Source organism: Mercurialis annua, linkage group LG2 (assembly GCF_937616625.2).
Source record: "Mercurialis annua linkage group LG2, ddMerAnnu1.2, whole genome shotgun sequence".
NCBI lineage: Eukaryota > Viridiplantae > Streptophyta > Magnoliopsida > Malpighiales > Euphorbiaceae > Mercurialis > Mercurialis annua.
The window spans coordinates 10983877-11006017 of record NC_065571.1 but is presented as its reverse complement, the minus strand read 5'-3'; the positions used below and the strand labels follow the sequence as shown (position 1 = coordinate 11006017).

The window sequence follows — 22141 nt, the reverse complement described above, 5'->3', positions numbered from 1 at the left end:
TTAAACGGCCTGGAATTCCGGCCAGTTTGATTATTAGTTTTAAAAGAATTAAAATACACAGGTTCATCTCTTTTGTGAGGAGGAACGTACCTTTCTTCAGAGGGCGGGTTTAAGATTGGCACATGACTAGTGCTCCCAATCTCCTGGATTCCTCCAGATGGCTGCCCCCCGTGTCCCTTAGGATCTTGTTTGGCCGTGTTAACAGCCTCTGGTACATCACCACCATGAGATGACACTTTGACAGCAACTATCAATTCTGCCAAATAGCGTTCCATTTCGAACTGCTTCTTATCCATTACCTCATGTTTCTTGGTCAACTCGGCTTGTGCTTGGTTAAAGCTAGCCTGAGTCTGTTTCATGTCTAACATGGCTTTTGACAGCATGTCTAAAGCCTCTACCAATCTTGGCTCAGAATTTCGCCGAGTTGGTGTATGTTGCTGTTGCTCTCCAAAGCCAGGAGGCACATCTTCACTCGCCTCTCCTAGAGGCAAATTTTCTTTTTCAATGCTTCTGACCATGTGAGCCACATAGTCTCCATGTCCTACATTTGTAGTAGTAGGATCATCCACTGCATCCTGGGATACAATAACATCTTTTCCTTTTTCACTTCGAGTTCTAGCCATAACTCTCAGTCCCACTGGGCGTGCCAAAAATTGTTACTGGCGTTTTGCGTTCGTAACAACAAGCGTGTGAAATGCGGGCGTGCCAGGAAGCGGATTCCAAAATGTAACTTAACTTCTTAAAACGAGCGATTGGGGTTTGGTTAACCTTATAACAAGTACTCCAATCAAGTAATGCTAAAACAAAGAAATTCAACTGTAAATATGTTTACTAATTGAATGAAATGAAAATACAAATGTTTGAGTAGAAATTGCAGAAGTTCAATCGTAAAATTCTTTACTGATTGAAGAAAACTGAGAATGCTAAGTGTTGAGTGTTTTTGCCTTTGGGCTGGTTTTTGTTGGATTTGATCGGGGGCTGCAAATTGGCTGCTCTTCTCTTATTTATAGCTTTTTCCTTTGAAAACTACTGCTTCATGTTTCAACTGCACACGTTCTTCCCCACCTTCAGGAACTGCCAATCGTGTCTTTACTTCTGCTGTACGTGCTTTTTAACTTCTTTTCTTCTGAAATGGACTTCTTGGGTTTATGGGCCATTTAAATTAATATTTAATGGCCATCTCAAATTTGGGCTTTATCTTCTGCAAATGGACTTGGACTTTTTGCATCTGTTAGGAATAACTAGCCAACCTCTGGAAATCACCTTCTAAAAGTCAACCTCTAAAAATCAACCTCTGGAAGTCACCTTCTAGAACTCAACCTCTAAAATCAACCTCTGGAGTAAAAATTAGTCAACCTCTAGCGACCAACCTTTGGAGACCAACATCTGAAGTCAAAATTAGTCAACCTCTAGAAATTAACCTTTGAAAAATCAACCTCCGAAATCGACCTCTAGGTCAAAATTAGTCAACCTTTAGAAATCAAATTTTGGAAATCAACTTCTGGCAAAAATGGTTAACTTCTAGAAATCAACTTTTGAAAATTACTTTAGGCCAATTATTCACAGTGCTCTTTTTATCTTTTGAAAAAGAATACGGGCTTTTATGGCCTTTTAGCCATATTTTTAATTTTGGTGCAAACATATTCTAACATTGTAAAAACATCATTCATACTCAATTTTAAATTTTTAAATTTCATCTCTATTCAAAAATATTAAATTTAATAAAAAATATATATTATATTTTTTTCTATTTTAAAAAATACAAACAAATCCTTTAACTTAAAAATATTCAACTACATCCTAATAATTAATTAATTTTAATTTTATAAAAAAATAAAAAAAATTTAAAAAAAAATCCGGAACCAACAAGGAGCGGCGGCGGCGGCTCCGGAAAAGATTTTTTTAAAAAATTATTATTATTTTTAATTTTTTTTTAAAAGATGGAATTTTTGTGCTATTAATAATATTAATATCTAATTAATATATAGATTAAAAATGAAGAATTGTTTTAAACTATTTTTCAAATGAAAAAAGTACAATTTAATGTTTCTGGATAGGGATGGAATTTAAAATCCAAAATTGGGTACAAATGGTGTTTTTATAAGGTTAAGGTATAAACGAAAAAAAGTGCAAGGTAAGGTTTTTTTTAAAAAATTAAGCCTTTTTATTACTATAATGGAAAAGGGAATGGAAACATGAAATTATTTTATTTAATACATGGATAATTTCTTCATCATTTTTTAAGAATAGAAAATTAATCTAAATATGAAATGATAAATAAAAGGCTAAATCCTCAAAAAAAATACCGAACCTTCATAATTTTTGTCAGTTATGACCAAATCTTTCAAAATTTGCAAATATAACCCGTTTTAGCAAATTATATTTCTTTTATAGCCAAATTCGAATCAAACTGATTTTCTTGCCAACATAACAACTATGTATATAAAATTTAATCACTATAAAATATCAAATATTTGTGTGTTGTGTCATAATAAAAGGTTAAATCACAATAAAAAGATTAAACCGATTTAAAAATGGCTATAAAAGGAATATAATTTGCCAAAACGGGTTATATTTGCAAATTTTGAAAGACTTGATTATAACTGACAAAAATCACAAAGGTTTGGTATTTTTTGAGAGTTGCCCTAAATTAAATCATAGCATATGCTAGTTTTAGAGGTAGTAAATTTTGATTCAATCAACAATACAATCCAATTTATCCACATAAACTAAATTGACTTTTAAAAATAGTGTTTTTTTATAAATAATAATCTTATTAACACAATCACAAGAAGCTGAAGGCAAAGGCAAAAAACACTAGCTCGAAAAAAAATCTAGTGCGTTAAATACATCATTCCCATTATAACTAAAACAAAGATTACAAAACTTATAATGATTCACACCCTTATTTATAAAAATAAAAATCAAGTCTGAATAGATTGTAACTTCATTTCTGAAAACTCTCATGCTGTGAACTATTTAAAACTCTTAAACGCTGAAAACCCAAATAGTATTCAAAGCTTACGATGCCAGAAACGTGAAAACTATAACCATTTCAAGTAGAAACTATGAATATCAAAAGGGAGAATCCAAGCTCGAATGCGTAACTTACACAAAAACACATACTTGAAAATCCATGTTGTAGGACAATGAATAACAATATGTAAGGCATTTTTAGAAAATGAACAATAAGAACAAAGATTAGAAATTATAATATGTCTCTGATAAAGGAAGCAGCTTGATCCTTGTAAAGCTAATATATCTTATCTCATATGACTCGATGAATATGACAAATATGTAATAAAAGTGACGAGAGATGATATTTGGTCCTCAAAAATACCATTCTAAATTTTTCGTTCGTTTTCTTACAGTCCAGATGTAGAATACAGCTTAGGATCGATATGCAGTAGTGCATTCTTGACTGATTTAAGTATATTAGCTTGTTTTGTTTGACTAGTGAAAATCGATTGTGTGTGTGTTCTTGGTGGTGTATGGTTCGACCAACACTAAGGGAATTCCTAGGGTTTCTCTACTTTTTATGGGTTCTGCGTTCCACCGGTCCGACCCCTGGTTATGGTGTGCTAATGTCCTATTTATAGAGGTTATGTTAGACTTAAAACTAACTAGAGTTTAAGTTCGATTAGAAATCTACAAGTGAGTATTAGAGTTGGGGGCAGATGCATCCTTTGGAGGGTGGGGTCTATGGACCCCATCCTTTTTTGAAACACTAATTCTTCTATATGTACAACATATAAGGAAAATAGGAGAAATACAACTTGATTAATCTAAATTGTAACACTCAAAGTATAACAATTAAATTTCACAAATTTGAAAACAGAAAATAGCCAACAATATCAATTTTATAGTATTTACATTCCTAACTAATTAATTTTTTAAAAAAAATAGTAAATTATATATATATATATATATATATATATATATATATATATATATATATATATATCTATCTATTTTTATTTAGCAATATTTATTAAATTTTTAAAATTTATATTTATTAAATTATATATTTAAATTTTATTTAATAATTTATAATCTATTCAAGGTATTTAGTAAATTATTGTTTTTTTATGGTTTTATTCAATCAATAATATTAAAATATAATTAAAAAAATTAGACTCACAATTAAATTTAACGACTTATCAAATTTTCAATTATCTAAACTGACACATGATACTTGTAATAGTTTTTATTAACATGTTAATATTATTTACTTATAAATTTAAATATTTTATCATTTGATATTTTATTATAAATACGGACCCCAACATAAAAATATCCTGGATCCGCCACTGGTTAGGGTTGAGTTAGGAATGTGAAAGTGTGTGAACTGATTAGTTTAGAAGTCTAGCTTATATAATTACAACATTAAATTCGTATTCATTAAGCTATGCCATGAAAAAGGGGGCTAAAGTGTTTTTCAGGTGCTTAAAAGTGTTAAAAAAAAAGCTTTTGGGAACCTAAGAGTTTAGATATGGTCAACTTATCCCGTCAAACTTGCAAATTGCTCCATAAACTTTTAAAATATTATAATTAGTCCAATTTTTTACACTTAAATCACAATTTCTTTGGATTTTTTTTGGTGACGAGGACTCACTCTACTGCGCCGAAACTCAATATCATTATCAAACCCTGGGATGTGGACCGCCCGCAAACCCACATACCTGTTAATTCCGGGCTATAATGGCCAGCAATCCAACCTCAACCACTCCATATTAAAAAAAGGCGTAGCCGGGGTTCGAACCCGCAACTTTTGGCGCCCAGATGGCTGACTTAAAACACTAGAACAAACCTGTGCGGGCAATCTCTTTGGATTTTATAACCTATTCGCAGCTAATTATGTTCCAATCCTTCAAATTTGCATCTATGCACTGATCCAACCAGCTTGAATTCATATAGACGAACCACAGGCTCGTCATCTGGAAAAATTTCGATGAAAATCATCATTATACATTTCAGTCCCTTATCATTTTTATCTGTCCGAAAAAAATGTCTACAATTAATTATTCAGTATGATATGCGATAGTCTATAATCAAAAGTCTTAAATTTTGATCTTTAGCAATCCCATTTTAGTTAATTAAAATATTTGAGTATAAGGTGAGGTGAATTTGTATGTTCGTTTGTTCACGCCCGAAGTCCAATAGAAGTTTGCATGAAGATATATATTAACATAATATCATTATTGAAGCTTGATCTAGTAGCTCAAATTTTTGGATTAATTGATTATTTAACAATATCCAATAATTAAGATAATTTTAATATGAAATTGATAAAAGTGGACCACCGCGGGTCAATAAAACAATATGCATTGTCTAAATTAGAATTTTTAAGGAGGAGAAAAAGATTTACGGTTAGAATTTCTCTTTTAGTTGTGTTTTAAAAGAGATTCTTCTTTTGAAAAATGTTCATAAAAATATATATTTTCAGTTAAATATTATTAAAAATACGTACTCATCTTTTATATTGTAAAAAGACGCTCTTTATTAGATTATTGGTAAATCATTGCTAGATTGGTAGTTTAAAAAAAAGAAGTTAAAAAATGTATTTTTTTGCTACAATAGAAAATTAGAGCATAATTTCTAATAAAAATTTCAAAAAAGAAAAATAAATGTATAGGGTGTAGTTTCCTCAAATGAGAATACACTAACCAACTCAATTAAATTCGATAAAGTGAAAAGAAAAATAAATTAAAACAATGTGAATAATTTAGAGTTTTTAGTTATTATATTCTACGACCACCTAATGTTTATCTAACAAAATCTAAAAACTAATGCATTTGCAAGATACGCATTTGATTTTTTATAAAATGTAATAATGGATATGATTATTATTATTATTATAAAACAACGGGCCTCAATGATGAATCAATTAAAAACAACAAATGAACTCCCAGCCACCAAACCTGTTTATCCATTACCATGCAAAGCAAATGGATTCTAATTAAATTGACGTCAATTTGAACATACTTTTCTTAGGTCATCTAGGCCACACGAATGTGGTTTAGGGCATAAATATAATATAATCAACATATATATATATATATATATATATATATATATATATATATATATATATATATATATATATATATATATATATATATATATATATATATATATATATATATCACATCTTACATAGATCGGGATAATATATTATTAAAATAATATTTGTAATATAATATAATTTTTTTTTGTACATTCGATAATATATTATAATTATTAACTATGTCCATAAATAATTTGATAACAAAATTAATTAAATTCAAAAGTAGAACTCAACATTTTGAAGCAAATAGCCAAATAGCAGGAAAGTCTTCTTTTAATCTCTTTCTTCGCCTATAAACTCCTAATCTCTCATCATCCTTCTTTCATGCAATCTATTTAGTATTACAAAGAGGACCCAAAGCCCATATAAATTTAAAGGATAAGACCAGCATGAGGCCTCAATTGAGAAAAGACCATTTTGATGTAAGTTTTTGGATTGAGTACACAAATTCTAAAATAAGGCCCATTTTTTAGTTTATGCCTAACAAATATTTTTTAGAGGATTTTTGCTCCGAATGTATATTTTTAGTTGAAATTTTTATAAAAATACGCTCTAACTATTTGCTGTTATAAAAATATCCTTTTCAATTTTTATTTTTTGCTAAAATACGTCATCTACCACTAATTTACCAATAATTTACTGATAATCTAACAATTATTTACCAATAGTCTACTAAAAGAGCGTATTTCTGCAAAAGAAAAAGGTGAGAGCGTATTTTACAAACATTTAGCTGAAATAGGTATTTTTGTAAAGCCCTTTTTATGTAAAATTCTTTCAGGAAAATTTAAATGTTTATATTCATATCTCAATACCTCAAAATAAGCACATTTTGGCAAAATAAAAAGACATTATTATCCCTTACATATGACAATATCTCATTGGTTTTTATCCCTTACATATGACCACCTCCGAACAACTGACCACCGACCGGCCATTGGCCACCACTTTTGGCGACCGGCCACCAACTCTGGCGACCCTCCGACCGGTCACCAACTACCCCGGCCGGCGGTCAAGGACTGTTGATCGATGGTCAATGTTGACTGATGGTCAACTTGAGTCAAACTTTAAAATGTAAATTAAAATAAATATTGTACTCATTCTAAGACTCGAAGCCATGACCTCTTCATGATTATGACCATGTTCTTTACCATTAAGGTAAAAGCTTGATATTTTTAGCTTTCACCATATATAAAATATTTCCACACCCTTATACCGAGTTTACATTAAGTTTACTTATAGTAAAATGTCAATTATTTTTCACTTAATATGTTGCTTTTTAGATCATAAATTTTAATATGACTCGGGTTAGCGGGTTACCGAGTCCTACAAATCCTACTTTTTGCGGGTTCTCCCTTGTTTCCTTTCTTCATGTCTAACTCGACACGTACTTTATGGATTATGTTGTCATTCAACGTCTTCTTCCACTTTGAATTGGGACCCGAGCTACGTACGCTCTCAGTCGACTCCCTTCAGATTAGTCTAGGAAAATTTATCTCGGTACGCACTTTTCTGCTGGGATCAGCCCCTGGAGCTTGATCTCCCACCGCTTGGGGAAAAACTTGATCCTCCTGCCCTGCCAGCCAAGGCTTGTCTACCATCATCGGGACCCGATTTACCATCGTTTGATGAGTTCTTTCTACATCGAGGATTCCTTGGATGTTTGCTTTGTTACATGACTGTTTCCCCTTATTAGATTTCACGTGATTACTCTTACCGTGTTTACTTGCCTAGGTGTCACTTGAGCCGGATGGCAAAACTGAGCAACCAGCGATTGGTGCATTTGTTGGGCGACTCGCATCTGACTAGCCAATTGATCTATGTATTCTAGCACTCAGATAATGTCTGGGTGAACCACCATTGGGTCCGAGAATCCGGTTTCCACCGTTGTGGTGGTTGCCTTTGTGGAAAAATTGAGATTGGTCGATACCAAAGGGTTGCAAAGAAAGCTCTGTGGAATCTGTGAGATGGGTGTTTAAAATTGCACCGGAGTGGTATCTCTTGCTGTGGCCGAGGTCATGGGGTTGATTCTTGGAAAACTATCTAATCCATACTGAAGAACGAAAGGGGTGCTCGCCGAAGCCATATTGCTTCCCACTTGGGTATTCGCCAGCGACGAGAAAATAAAACCAGAAGGCAATTGTCCATTTCTTCTCGGTTCGTCTACACTCACGGTATTTCTGATTCCATCCCCTCTTAAGGTTACAGGCGGGATGATCTGTTCTGTTACTGGATCTTCCCTATCCATCTAGTAACTATATATCTTACTAAGGAAAAACCAACAAAAACTTAGAAAACTTGTAAAGCAAGAAAGTATCGAGCTCTTAATGAAAGAACCAAGTGATAAATCACACTCCAAACTGCTCTCTAAGACGTAGATAAATTGAGCAAACATAGGTCAAAAAGAACGTTGGTGGGTTCACTGGCTGTCCGCTCCGAAACTCAAGTCAGTGTAAGTAGGGGAAAGAAGAGAGAAAAGAAAGAAAATTGCACAAGTGTAAAAAACAAGTTGCACCTTAGGGTTTAAGGTGGCTCATATAGTCACCCATACAAACCTTCTCCTCGTCTCTCTCTAGTATTCACTTTTCTGTTTGCCTTAGGTGGCCGATTCAGTTACACCTCGAATGTTGCGTCAAGTGCAAACTATTCGGAGAACATTCTCGTGCCTCAACAAATCTTTTACATTTGATCCCCGTAAGATTGTCACGCATGTGTGATGTCAAGTATTTGATATCTCGGTCAGCGGACATCAGACTCTGTACATAGGTTCCGAGTTAGTAATGTACTTAGGGGTTCCGAGCTATTCTCATGCTAAGGTACTGGTATTTCAAGTAATTAGTGGGTTTATATGTCCCTATACGTCGAGGTTATTTCGAGGTATTTGTATCCTGGATATAGGCCATGTTATTTATTGTTTGATACTTTATTTTAGCGAGATTGCTTCGCCCCTAATATGTGTTATTACTACGTTATCAGTAACAAAATGACCCAAATGGTTGCCTACTGAAAAAACTATCTTCCCAAACATCAATAGCAATCCCTAAAATCTTAACCCAAACAAGCCTTTCATTAACAACAAAATCGTTATACCATGTAACACAGAATATGAAGAAATTGATGCATCCATTTCTGCTGCTCTTGTACTGCTCTTGTGTCTGCCTTGTTGTTGCTCTGATGACTTGTCACTGCCAGCTGGATAATAGCTAGATAACATGCTATTAGTGTGTGAATTAGGAGTTAGAAATATTCGTTGATTTCCTTCTATAAATAGTAGCTTTGTATTTCTTCAAGTTTTGTAATCTACAAACTTCAATATAAGCTCCGTTACTCTGTCAAAATTCTGATACCATGGAACAATTGATTTTAAAAAAAAAGTGGTACAATCTAGATTAATCATGGACTCTTTTTTTAAAATATTATCAAAGCTGAATAATAGGAACTTACTCGCTTCAAAGAAGAAGATGAGAACGTGATACTTTTTTCTCGAATAAAACTGCATGCATGGAGTAAGTCGGTGTAATTTTGAAATTTTGCAATAACTGAAGATCTGAAATTTTGTAAGTTCCAATAATCACAGTGTTCAGCCGATATAGAGACTCCTTGACATAAGCAGGATAATTAAGTCTAAGAAACCCAAATCGTGTAGTAGCTCGGTTTCGTTACCATGCAATATATAGTAACGCTACCAATGAGGGTTGGTCCAAGTGGTAAGCGGCTTGGTATCGCTTAAGCAAGGTCTCGGGTTGGAGTCCTTGTGAATGCAGAAGATTCCCACTGGCAGACTCACCCACCATGCCAGGTGCGCGACGCGGGTCGGATCCGGATTAGTCGGGGCGAAGCCTTGGAAACCGGATGGGCTTACCAAAAAAAAAAAAATATATAGTAACGCTACAAAAAGTACCAAATTTGATGAAAGTTGATTGAAGATCCGACTACTTCCATAAATTCGGAAAATTCTCAAAGTATAGAACAGTATAACAGTAGCAATTTGAGGCTGAGATCTAACAGGGCAGGTTTGTTGGCTTCGAATCGTGATTTGGTGAAGAAAAAAAAATGATTTTGGTTAGGATGGGTTTGGGTTTAATGAAGGAGAGAGCATCATGTTTTTCTTTTTGAATATCTATTTACTTTGAAATTATTGAGAGAAAATACAATTAAATTGTACAAAATTTTAATTACCATTTACAAGAATTGAGAAAACTTGAACATTTTATGGATGAAAATGAACAATTACTTATAATTATTAATGGTAGAGATTTTTCTTAATGAGATAAATGACTAATATTTTGTTAAATGAGAAAATACAAATAAATTGAACAGAAAACTGTAAGTTTGATCAACGTTCATAAATAATTTAGAAATCTTGAACATTTTATGGATTAAAGGAATAACTATTCATAATTATTAATGATAGATAACTTTTTTAACTGGGAGAAATGATTAATATTATACTAAATATATGATAAATCATTTCATAATTTTATGAACCTTTATATAATTTAATTATCATTACTTTTTTTATATTATTTAGTAATTAATATAGTTTAATTATCATTATTTGGAGATAATATTATTTGTCTAAAATAAAATAATATTTTCTCCGTTTCGTAAAAATAAAAAAAATTGCATTTTCACAAGAATTAAGAAGGAAGTTAGTTATAGTTAATTTCGATGAATTTTTTTAAATTACTCTTTTATTTTTTTAATAGTTTACAAAAATCAAAACTACTATATAAATATTGTCTAGTGAAATTTCATATGTTTAAAATCATACATTGAAATTATAAATCAATCAATATTAATATAATTAATTTTAAGAATATTTCAATAATTTTATATTTAATTAATACAATTTTTTATTTTTTTTGTGGAATAAAATAAATAGCCATACGGGACAAAGAGAATATTGTTAACCAACAAGTTGTAGTTCAAATGGTATAAGCGTTCAGTAGAAAACTGCTAAGGTCGTGGGTTCATTTCCTCCCACAAGCGCTCCCCCTCCCTCAATTATTAAAAAAAAAAAAAAGAGAATATTGTTAAAAGGGGACATACCGTTGGTGAGGCAGGAACTGGCCGCCTCTCCTGCCCCGCCCCGCCCCCTATCTAATCATGATTCTAATTACATAATTTTTTGTTTATATGATTCTTTTATTACACTCAGTCAGTTTTTTGAACTTTTTAATAAATTATAACAGAATTGTGCAATTGATAGGTATAGAAGCAGCTTCCAAAGTGAACCAGTTTATTAGAAATATATGGGTTTGCAAAACATTTCATACATGTCTAAATGCTTCCTCCATTTTCACATACAAACATTGACCTTCTCAACTTCAATAAGTCACATTCCAAGTCCATCACTTATACAATCTTGACATTTTTACCCTTCTTTAATTCTCCTTCCACAATAAGTAAGTCACCCCATACATCACCTATATATCAACTTTATTTTAGTTGCCGATTTATCCTTATAAAAATATATAGTTTCAACTAAAATGTCATTTTAATGTTTAAATTTATATAATAGAATTAATTAATTTACATTTTCTCATTTCAATAAATTAAAGACAATATTTTATTTTTTATATTAATTAAAAATAAAATTATTAAAAATAAATAAATTTAGAGATCAAAATAATTTTTAAATTAATTAAAATTTCTAATCAATATTAAAATAAAGAGTATCATATGTTAAACAAATAAAGAGTATTACTTGGATTAATTAATTTGATGCACAAATTCAAATATAAGGATGACCAATTGTCCATGTAATTTCCAATCTTAATGGACATTTTTGTCAATTTGCAATAAATTAACCAACTTATTCCTAATAAAGTACACACCTTCCATCCAATTGCCCTCCAAGGAATTAAGAAACCCACCTCCCATCTTCCACAAACATGACCATTTTACCCCTGATGAGCTTCCAAGAAACACCACTCTTCAAGAAAACAACTCCTCATCACCTTCCTTTTCCTTACCTGTATCCCAGTTGTCTTCAATGGCACCCTCCTTCTTGGAAATCCCACTCCTCAATTATATAAATAACCACACAAATCCACTCATTCAACCATCAACCAAAAAACAAACAAACCATCTTCTCAATCTTTAATCTTTTTTCAAGAAACCAAAGAAAAAAATGGCATCTTCACAGCAAAACCAGCCATCAGATTTCCATGATTACTTGCCCGTAATGGCGGATAAGCTCGGCGGGGAGGGGCTTATTAGCGAGCTATGTAACGGGTTCGGTCTGCTGATGGATAAAGAAAAGGGAGTGATCACTTTTGAGAGTTTGAAGAGGAACTCAGCTGTGCTAGGTTTGCAGGATTTGAGTGATGAGGATTTAAGGAGTATGGTTAAAGAAGGTGACTTTGATGGGGATGGTGCTCTTAATCAGATGGAGTTTTGTGTTCTGATGTTTAGACTGAGTCCTGAATTAATGGAGGAGTCTAGGTTTTTGTTAGAGGAGGCTCTTCTTCAGGAGTTGAAGGATTTTCCTTATTGATTTTTTTTTTAATTTCACTTTGATCTATTTATTTAATTTTATGTAACAATTCTTGATGTTTATTGGATAATTATAGAAATACATTGACAATTTTACAGTTTAATTCTGTTTTTGATTGTTTGAGTTTGAGATTAGTTAATCTTTTTGAATGTTTTTAGAGAAAATTATATATTTACCTAAAATAATAAAATATTTATAGATTATACCTCAACACGGAAAAGTAAATAAAAATACATCACGAATGTAATCTTTTTGTATTTATACTCTCCGTGTCCAACAAAATTAGAATTCTACTCTAACTAAATGATGCGCAACCTGACTTATACCAAACTTCTCTCTCCACGTGCTTCCTGACACATCTCTCGCTCTCATCATGCAACTGTGACTACTATACAAATTATAGATTGCCACTTCCATTTATTTGCTCAAATGTTCAGTGTTCTTTATTTCTCTTTTTTTTTCATTGAATTAGTGAATGTGCATATCAATACTTTCCACATTTCTTTCTCATTTGTTTAAATATTATTAAATTTTTCTGATAATTTTTAAATATATGCTATTGTTTTAATATTTTATTATATTAATAACAGATTTAAAAATTCGTATGAGTTGAATAAAAATATTTTAATTTAACAAAATTTATTTATAACAAACATATAATAATTATATATTATGGTAATAATAAATTATTATTTATTATTTATATTGTAATTGTTTCATAAATTATTATATAATTTTTATATAAAATATTTTACATAATTGATGCTGAAGTAGATAACATTTCTATAACATAATAATGTGCTAATATTATCATAATTTTATCATTATATTATCATAAACTTATCATAGTCTGCCATAATATTATTATACTCTTATGTAATTTGTAAATAGATAATATTTTTGTAGTAGTATCATAATATTATCATAACGTACTTTATCATAATATTATCATAACGTACTTTATCATAATATTATCATAACGTATTTTATCATATTATTATCATTACATTATCATAATCTTATCATTACATTATCATAATATTATCATTACATTATCATAATATTATCATAACGCACTTTATCATAATCTTATCATTACATTATCATAATATTATCATAATGTACTTTATCATTATATTATCATACGTACTTTATCATAACCTTATCATAATATTATCATAATCTTATCATAATTTGTGCATAACCTTTTTTATTAATTTTGCAAAAACTATTTTACGTAATTTATGGAGAATTAGATAACTTCATCATGACTTTATCATAATTTTTGCATAAATTATTTTACGTAATTTATGCAGAATTAGATTATATTTTTATAACAATATCATAAAATTGTCATAATATTACCATAGTGTTATTATAATATTATCATAATATTATTTTTTGCGTAAATTATTTTACATTTATAACTTTATCATAATATCATCATAAGCTTATCATAATCTAATCATAATTTTATATGCAAATTTATTTTACGTAATTTATTATAATTTTATTATTAATATTATCGTAACCTTTATCATGATCTTATTATAATATTATCGTAATTGTATCATAATATTATCATAATTGTATCATGATATTATCATAATTTATCATTAATATTATCATAATCTTATTATGCAAATTTATTTTACGTATTTTATCATAATATTATCATAATCTTATTATGCAAATTTATTTTACGTATTTATCATAATATTATCATATCATTATCATAATATTATCACAACCTTATCATTAATATTATCATGCAAATTTATTTTATGTACTTTATCATAATATTATTATTAATATTAGCATGCAAATTTACTTTATATACTTTATCATTACCTTATCAAGATATTATTATAAAATTATTATAAAAATTTTCATTATAATATCATAAACTTTTCATCACTTTTTTATAATTATCAAAAGGTAATTAACCTAAATAAAACATGTCTATACTATTGCTTAAATGTCGGAGATTGGCATTTCAAAACAATAATAAATTAATTAAAAAGGTATAAATACAAGAACATAAAGTTAATTAGAAATACAAATAAGAAAGTAAATTAAGCCAATATATATAGTAGATGGTATATGATGAAAAAAATCTTGTATGCAACTTAAAGAAGCAACATAAATGATAATTCTAGGTCATCAAAACAAAACCCATCACACCATAAATTCAGAGATAAAAGCAAAGATACAGTCCCAATTAACTCTTCAACTCCATGCAATTTCTTTGACAGGAATAGCACCTCTCCTCCTATATATAGATTCAGTTTTTACAATATCAGCATATATAAAAAGTGAAACAAAAATTAGAGATACATGCATTAACTAACACATCTATCAATTTCCGACTCCGTCAAAGTTAAAATTTCAAAAAAATGTTTGGCATTCTCATGCCACCAAGACTATATATTATTCCTTATCTAGCATTTTTACGTAAGGCAAGCATATCAATTATGTCAAAACAGTACTATAGTATAGTGTCAATTGCCTATCTTCACACCTTGAAATCAAAACCCCATGTGATTAAATGAGCTAATTATAAATTTTACAATCATAAGTTAGAAGAATTTGGACAGTACCTATTTTTTCTAACGCCAGGAGCAACTTAATACCGAGTCCGACTGAATTCGCCTGATTCCAGGATACCTTCCCAATTACAATCTCCATCTTCCTCATCTCGTCCTCTCGTCATTTGCAAAATCTTCTTCGCTTTCTCTATTGCTCTATCGCTCCATTGCTCTTCAATCTCCCTTAATACCTCGATAGCTCTCACTTCCTTAGACAACCCTTTAAATCTCAAGCTCCCATGACTCGGTGCAAACAATGCATCAACACAATTCTCCCTAGTAATCTTTATACAAATTTGGAGCCAAAGCCTTCAACGAGGGTACTCTTTTTCCTGTAAACCTAAAGTAGCATTTAACACCAATTAAAATTTAAGAACAGGAGAATGGGGAAACACAAACATTTAAGATTTTCTAAAATTTCATAGCCAAAATAGTAATCTTAGTAGTAATCAGCATTTTGCATATACAAACAGATTACATAACTAAAGATTTCAAATAAAAAAGAGAGATAAGAATAAAAAAATTACCATTTGATGGCCAAATCAGCGCTTCTGGACCAAACATTTGATATTTCACATATCAAAAATCTAATCCTTTACATAAAAAACCTGCCTTAAAATAATCACTAAATCAAACACATACCTGATCAAAGGATTAGGGCGTGAGAAACCGCAATAACGATCCTCCTCCTCGTGGAAGACATAAGGGACGATTATTACCGTCAACAAAATCAAAGAAATCCAATGATTGGAAAATTAAAGAGGAAATCAGGAAATAAATCAAAATCAGATAACATACCCATTAATTTTAGTGGATATTATACCTGTATATGATAATATTTTCAATAATAATTAGAATAAAAGAGAGATCAATGGAAAAGAAAAGCTCGTGTAGAAGACAATGGAAATCTGATAAAAGAACTGTCGCAGAGGGGGAGGAGTAAAAAGAAAAAGTTTTAAATATTTAGAGTATTTTATTTTAAAATATTTAGGTAATAAAATAATAAAAACAATCACTTAGAGTAAAAAACTAAAAGTGTGAAAACGCAGAGTATTTTCTTTAAGTTTTCACACGTGAGGTAGAATTTACAAATATTTTAAAAATTGGAGTACTTTTCCTAATTTTCTCATGTTTTTATGACCAATTTATAGTTTCCAATCTTAATGGACATAATTTCCAATCTTAATGCTCCTCTGTATTAAATGTTTTTATGATCTATTGATTTGTCAATTTGTAATGGATTATGGTTTTAGTTTAAAGTTCGGAAATTGTCAACATTCAATACAGAGGAGCAGAAGATTTAACTTGTTAAACTTCCTTTTCAGATGGAAACTTCCATTAAATTACTTGTGACTACTTCCATTTAGTGAGGAGTTGACATCTCATTTTTTCTGTTATTGTTTCAACCTAACTCAAAATTTAATTTCTTTGATTTAAATAAAACAAAACAATAACACTTAACTACTAAACACAACAAAGATAATTTATAATATTTTGACCAATAATAAAGTGATCCAGTACTCTGGTTGATACTATTTATCACATTTAACTTTAACACAATAATTAAAAAAATAATTAATATGTTTTAATTTATAAATAATCTTAACCCTATATGGAAACTTATTTACATTTATAATTACTACTTTTATTTGTTTATTGTATTTTTTTAATAAATTAAAGGGACAAAAATGAAAAAATAGCAATTAATACTCTCTTGATATTTTAAAGTGACAAATATTATGGACCAAAAAAATTTATCAAATGGAACAAATACTATAAACCGGAAGGGGTAATTGATTTTTTTTATTATATGAGGATTATAAAATTTTGACTTAATGTTCTAAGAAACCTACCTTTTAACTCCTGTTTTATTTGCACCTTTATATTGACAAATTGTCGTTTGACTTAAATTATCACCTTCGGTTTTTTCAATTTCACCTTAAAATATCAACTAACCTCTTTTTTATTTGAGAAAAATTCAATCAATATTTTATATTTTAATATATATTTTAAATAGTACTTAATGCTATAATTTAAACCAAAATTATTCTTCTCCATAATATAAATAAATATTATAAAGCTAAATAAATCAAAGTTGTTATTTTTACTTATTAAAAAAATTAAATTTATAAAATTTATTTCAAAATTTAAAATTTATTCCAAAATAGAATTCATTCTGTAATTTAAAATTCCGCCACCCTCCACATCGCCGCCCTTTCCCTCTCCCACTCCGGCCACTAAGCTAGAAAAGCCATGGCCGGAGAAGCTGCAGTTTCGTTCTTCTCCATGGCCGGACTCCATGGCTGGAGAACTCCGGCCATAGAGAAGAGCATATTGTTCTGTTCTTCTACTCTGAGTAGAACACATCTGCTCTTCTCCACAGGTCCGGACTTCTTCAGCCATTGAGTTCGGCATGGATGGCGGCGACGGATTTTTTTGATATAAGAAATCATTTGTTTTGCTCGAAACAATGGTATTTTAAAAAAAAAATATTTATTAAAAATGTATTTTAAATTTTTTATTAAAATTTTTTATTTAAAATTTAATTAATTATTAATAATTTATTTAAATTAATTAAGATTTTAAATTAGAAAAAAGAATAGTTTTTTTATCCTAATTATAACATTAATTGAAAACCGAAGATGAAAATTTAGGTGAAATCCGCGATTTAACAACATAAGAGTGCAAACGAAAAGGAGATAAAAGGTGAAAGTGTTTTAGGACATTAAATCTAGAATTTTTTTTTATTATTATCAAAATTATACGTTTCTGTAATTATTCTAATAAAAAAAATCTAACCCAGTAGTAAGAGTAATGAGATTTAACATGGGCCAACATGAGATCTTTGACAACCATGAGCTCAAGAACTGACTTAGGTGTAGCTCCTGAAGCAGAACATGAGTGGATGATGATTTACAGAAGAAAATGAGGAAGAAGCTAAATAATGGCGTGGCTTAACAGCATGAAAAAAAAACCGAGCATGCTTCTTTTCGCTGGAAACCTAGAAATGAATCTTGATCTCATAAACCGTGCCCACGTCGACCTCTAGCCAGCGGAGGTTGTTTTTTTTTTTTTTTTAAAGTAGAAAGGGAAAAAATTTAATCCGGTGTATTGACGGTCATTTGTTCCGGGAGGGTTAGGTGACGATGGTTCAATTTTTAATTGATTTTAGTAAAAACAATTAATTAGAGTTAATTTGGAAAAAGATAGTGAAATAATAAAAAAAAATTATAAATATAAAATTGGTAATTATTTCAAAAAATTAAGGGTATTTTTGAACTTTTTTCCTAATGTCACGTGAGCAACTTAACTACATTCAGTAAAAGTGATGGACGGAAAGGCTTTTTTGTTCAATTTAAAAATTATGAGGGTTTTTTTGTGTCTAAAAATATTTAAGGGTTGATTTCTACTTTTGAAAAAATTTCGAGAATTTTTTTATACCTTACGACTTTATAATATTTTACTTATAATTAGTGCTTTAGTGATGCGGTGACGGAAATTATATATTATAATACACTCTTTTGTTAAATTTTCTACTAGTTAACAGTTAGTTAAGAAAAATAATATATTGTAGATTTACTGAGGCTTGACATATTATACTAATCGATCATATTATTTATCATATTACACTTTACTACCATATGTATTTTTAGTTCTTCAAATTTTATAAGATAAAAGACTAAATAATTAGTAGAAAAGGTACATTTTTTTCATTTTTACTTTTAAGGAACAATTTTAAATAATTTCTCAATTTAATCACCAATTTTAAAATATGACAATTGTATATATGAAATTTTATTTTTTTTTCAATTCAATAACAAGGCCATAATATGTTGATATTGCTGCCGAAAACCACTTCAGTAAAATCACAAAAATAAATAAATGTCACATCCTAATATATATAAAATTAAAAATTTCATCAGTCAATTTGTTTATAATTAATTTTCAGATTAGGATTTGTGTAATGAGATACAGTGGATTAGTCAGTGAGCACTATAATGTTCCTCATATCAAAATTAAAAATCAATCACTAAAAAGCATTAGAAAATTTCCTCATATTAAAACAGTAACATATATTAAGCAGCAGCTAGCTTCTGCTGATCATATATATATATAAGTTTAACAATTAGTAAACAACATTAAAATCTTTTAACAATCTTGCAAAGTTGCACTACAAATTCCATATGATCACAAAAAAGAAAAGCAATCTCACAATAAAAGTCATGCTTCCCTTTAAGCCCTTGTTCATACAATTTCCATTCTTGAAGAAAATCTCTATACATTTCTTCTGATTCAGTCGCAAAATGCTCTCTAACCTTGTTTGCAAAATCTTGTTCTTCATCAGATACAGAATAAGCATCCTTCTCCATTATTTGTGGGTTACACATAATTTTGTTTCAGATAATCTTTTTTTATGTTATGGTATTTATAATTGTAGTTGAGTTGAGTTAGAGTTTGGTTTATGTGTTAGGTGCGAGACAATGAGAGTTGTGGTAGGTTTGCCACTTTATTTTTGGGGTTTAATTATTTAAAAATATCTTATTTTAAAAAAAATTATTTATGATTTCATTTAAAAAAAAATTAAGTTTAGCCAATTTTTTTAAATTTTCTTGCTTTATTTTCCAAATTGCATTTTTTTTATAAAAAAAATTCAAATATAAAGCAATATGAAGAATATATTAAAAAAAGTCGAATAGATAAGGTATTTTTAGATGGTTAAGCCTAATTTGGGATAGAGTATCAACAAGTTTTTGGAATCACAAGAAGATGAGGAATTTCTTCATAGATTATATCAGTGTGTTAAAATTCGGACGGGTGATATAGCTGATGTGGCCTCCGATTTAACATGTTCAGCTAGTACTGAATCGTTTAAATAAAAAAATGTAATACATTTAATTTTTTTTATAACAATCCCTAAAAGTAATTAGATCTTATCTTACATACATAATTTTATATTTTAAAAAAAAAACTATAGTCAAATTTATAAAAATTGATCAGTTTTGATATTTCAATCGGTTTGATAATTTAATAGTTCAATAGGTTGAACCAAACCGGACTGATCGCCGGTTTACGGCCAAACCGGTTATTAGTTATGTTTGAGGTAGGTCTTTGAATTGCATATTAATACGGCATTGGGCGGGTGAGTAATCTTTAGGTGTTATAGAATTGCATATTAATACGTCATTGGATGAGTAATCTTTAGGTGATTTCTTGTTTTTAAGTAACAACAAAAGACTTGTATAATTTTTTTTTTGGTAAGCCCATCCGGTTTCCAAGGCTCGTCCTGACTAATCCGGATCCGACCCGTGTCGCGCACCTGACATGGTGGGTGAGTCTGCCAGTGGGAATTTTCTGCATTCACAAGGACTCGAACCCGAGACCATACTTAAGCGATACCAAGCCGCTTACCACTTGGACCAACTCCCACTGGTAAAAGACTTGTATAATTAGTAGGTAAGTCCGCTTCCCACTAATTTATCCGGATTGGAAATAGATAATTGATACTTTTAATTTTGATAATTTGTGTAGATAAAAATGTTGCGGGAAAAATTGAACGTACGATTTTATTAAAATGCTGTCCAATATTTATGTCATTTGAACTATAACTTTATTTATTTTTTTCAATTTTTATAAAACTATAGTTGGTAACTATATTTTACGTTTTATAGGAAATGGAGTGGTCCGGTCCAATTTGTACGTCATTACAAATTAGTGTTATGTCTAGCTTTTAACAATAATAGCTTGAATTAAAAAAAAAAAACAATAATAGCTTCAGTAAATTGGTAGGACCTCTAGCCTTGACAAAACCAGGTTGCTTGGTCGAAGATATTTACACTACCCAACATTACAACTACAGAGCCACACTCAGGCTTTTCTTCAGGATATTGTTGCGCACATAACAAAATTAATCTGTACGCATCAAGTTATTTCTGATACCTTGCTCAGTTCTGATAAATTGTCGTCAACTAACTCTACGGAGAATTTGGTTGATTAAAATACAAAAAACACAAATGAATAGCCTCTGTTAATAAGGTCGTTTGCAGAATTAAAAGCATAGTTGATTTGAGGAGAAAAAGCGACCATTTGGTTGTTTTGTTTGTTGAATTGTAGGATTTCTACTTGGTTGTTTGTCTCTATAGTTTTTGTTTGGAAAATTGTCAAAAATACTCCGTTTTTAAAAATATTTATAAAAATATTCTTAAAAAAAATATTTGTATAAGTACTCCGTTTTTGAAAATTTCTTTTTTTTACCTTTTTTTTGAAAAATTATTCTTTTACTCTGAAAATTTGTAAACATACTATGTTTTTTTTGAAACTGTAATATAAATTGTTTCAAAAATGTCAATTTAGAAACTTTCTGAAATCTTTTAAAACTGTAATAGAAACAGTTTTTTAAAACGGTTTCAAATTATTTTTTAAGAAACCGTTATAAACTGTTTGAAATCCCATTAGAAACTGTTTATGAAACGGTTTATAAAACAGTTTCAAATTTGTATTTTTTTGAAACCGTTTAAAACTCTATTAGAAACTATATTCAAAACGCTTTGTAAAATAGTTTCAAATTGTGTCTTTTGAAACTGTTTGCAACCGCGGAGTAAAAAAATAAATATTTAAATTTTTTAGATACGTTTTGTAAACTTTCAGTTTTTTAATAAAATTTTATTAATATTTTAATATTTTGATATTTTAAATATTCTCTTAAACTTTGCTTTTTTCCTTTGCTGCTGATTCTGTCTGGTTGGACTTTTTGTTGTATTGCTTGTTTGCTTGTAAAGTGTATATAGCCTGTATAGATTTGTTTAGGTCTTGAGCTTTTTGAGTTTAGCTTGTGGGGCTTTGGTGTATTTCTTTCTCAATGGCATAAATTTGCTCTTTTTTAGTGACTGGCTAAAAAAAGATGAAAATGAATATATATTTCATTTATGAAAATTGTTAGAACTATGCTTATAATTATAACTGTATGAACGCAATTTGAAATTTTAAAGT

At 29.7% G+C, this 22141-nt stretch overlaps 1 protein-coding gene and 1 long non-coding RNA gene across 3 annotated transcripts; one reads left to right on the top strand and one right to left on the bottom strand.

Annotated features, from left to right (window-relative positions):
- The first annotated feature begins 11949 nt into the window (after positions 1–11949).
- LOC126666935 (calcium-binding protein KRP1-like) lies at positions 11950–12669 on the top strand. Its single transcript, XM_050359854.2, has one exon. The coding sequence runs from the start codon at positions 12201–12203 to the stop codon at positions 12564–12566; it is 366 nt and encodes a 121-aa protein (XP_050215811.1). The 5' UTR covers positions 11950–12200; the 3' UTR covers positions 12567–12669.
- A 2026-nt stretch (positions 12670–14695) lies between these two features.
- On the bottom strand, positions 14696–15946 carry LOC126669916 (uncharacterized). Of its 2 annotated transcripts, none has more exons than XR_007638589.2 (3): positions 15682–15946; positions 15167–15494; positions 14696–14838 (listed from the first exon to the last, which is right to left on the bottom strand). It is a non-coding gene; the product is annotated as an uncharacterized LOC126669916 (long non-coding RNA). The 2 variants fall into 2 exon arrangements; XR_007638588.2 differs by having other exon boundaries at positions 15797–15946.
- Positions 15947–22141: the final 6195 nt, after the last annotated feature.

Coding starts and splice junctions, on each gene's coding strand:
- LOC126666935 (XM_050359854.2), top strand. CDS start 12,201: ATGGCATCTTCACAGCAAAACCAGCCATCAGATTTCCATGATTACTTG.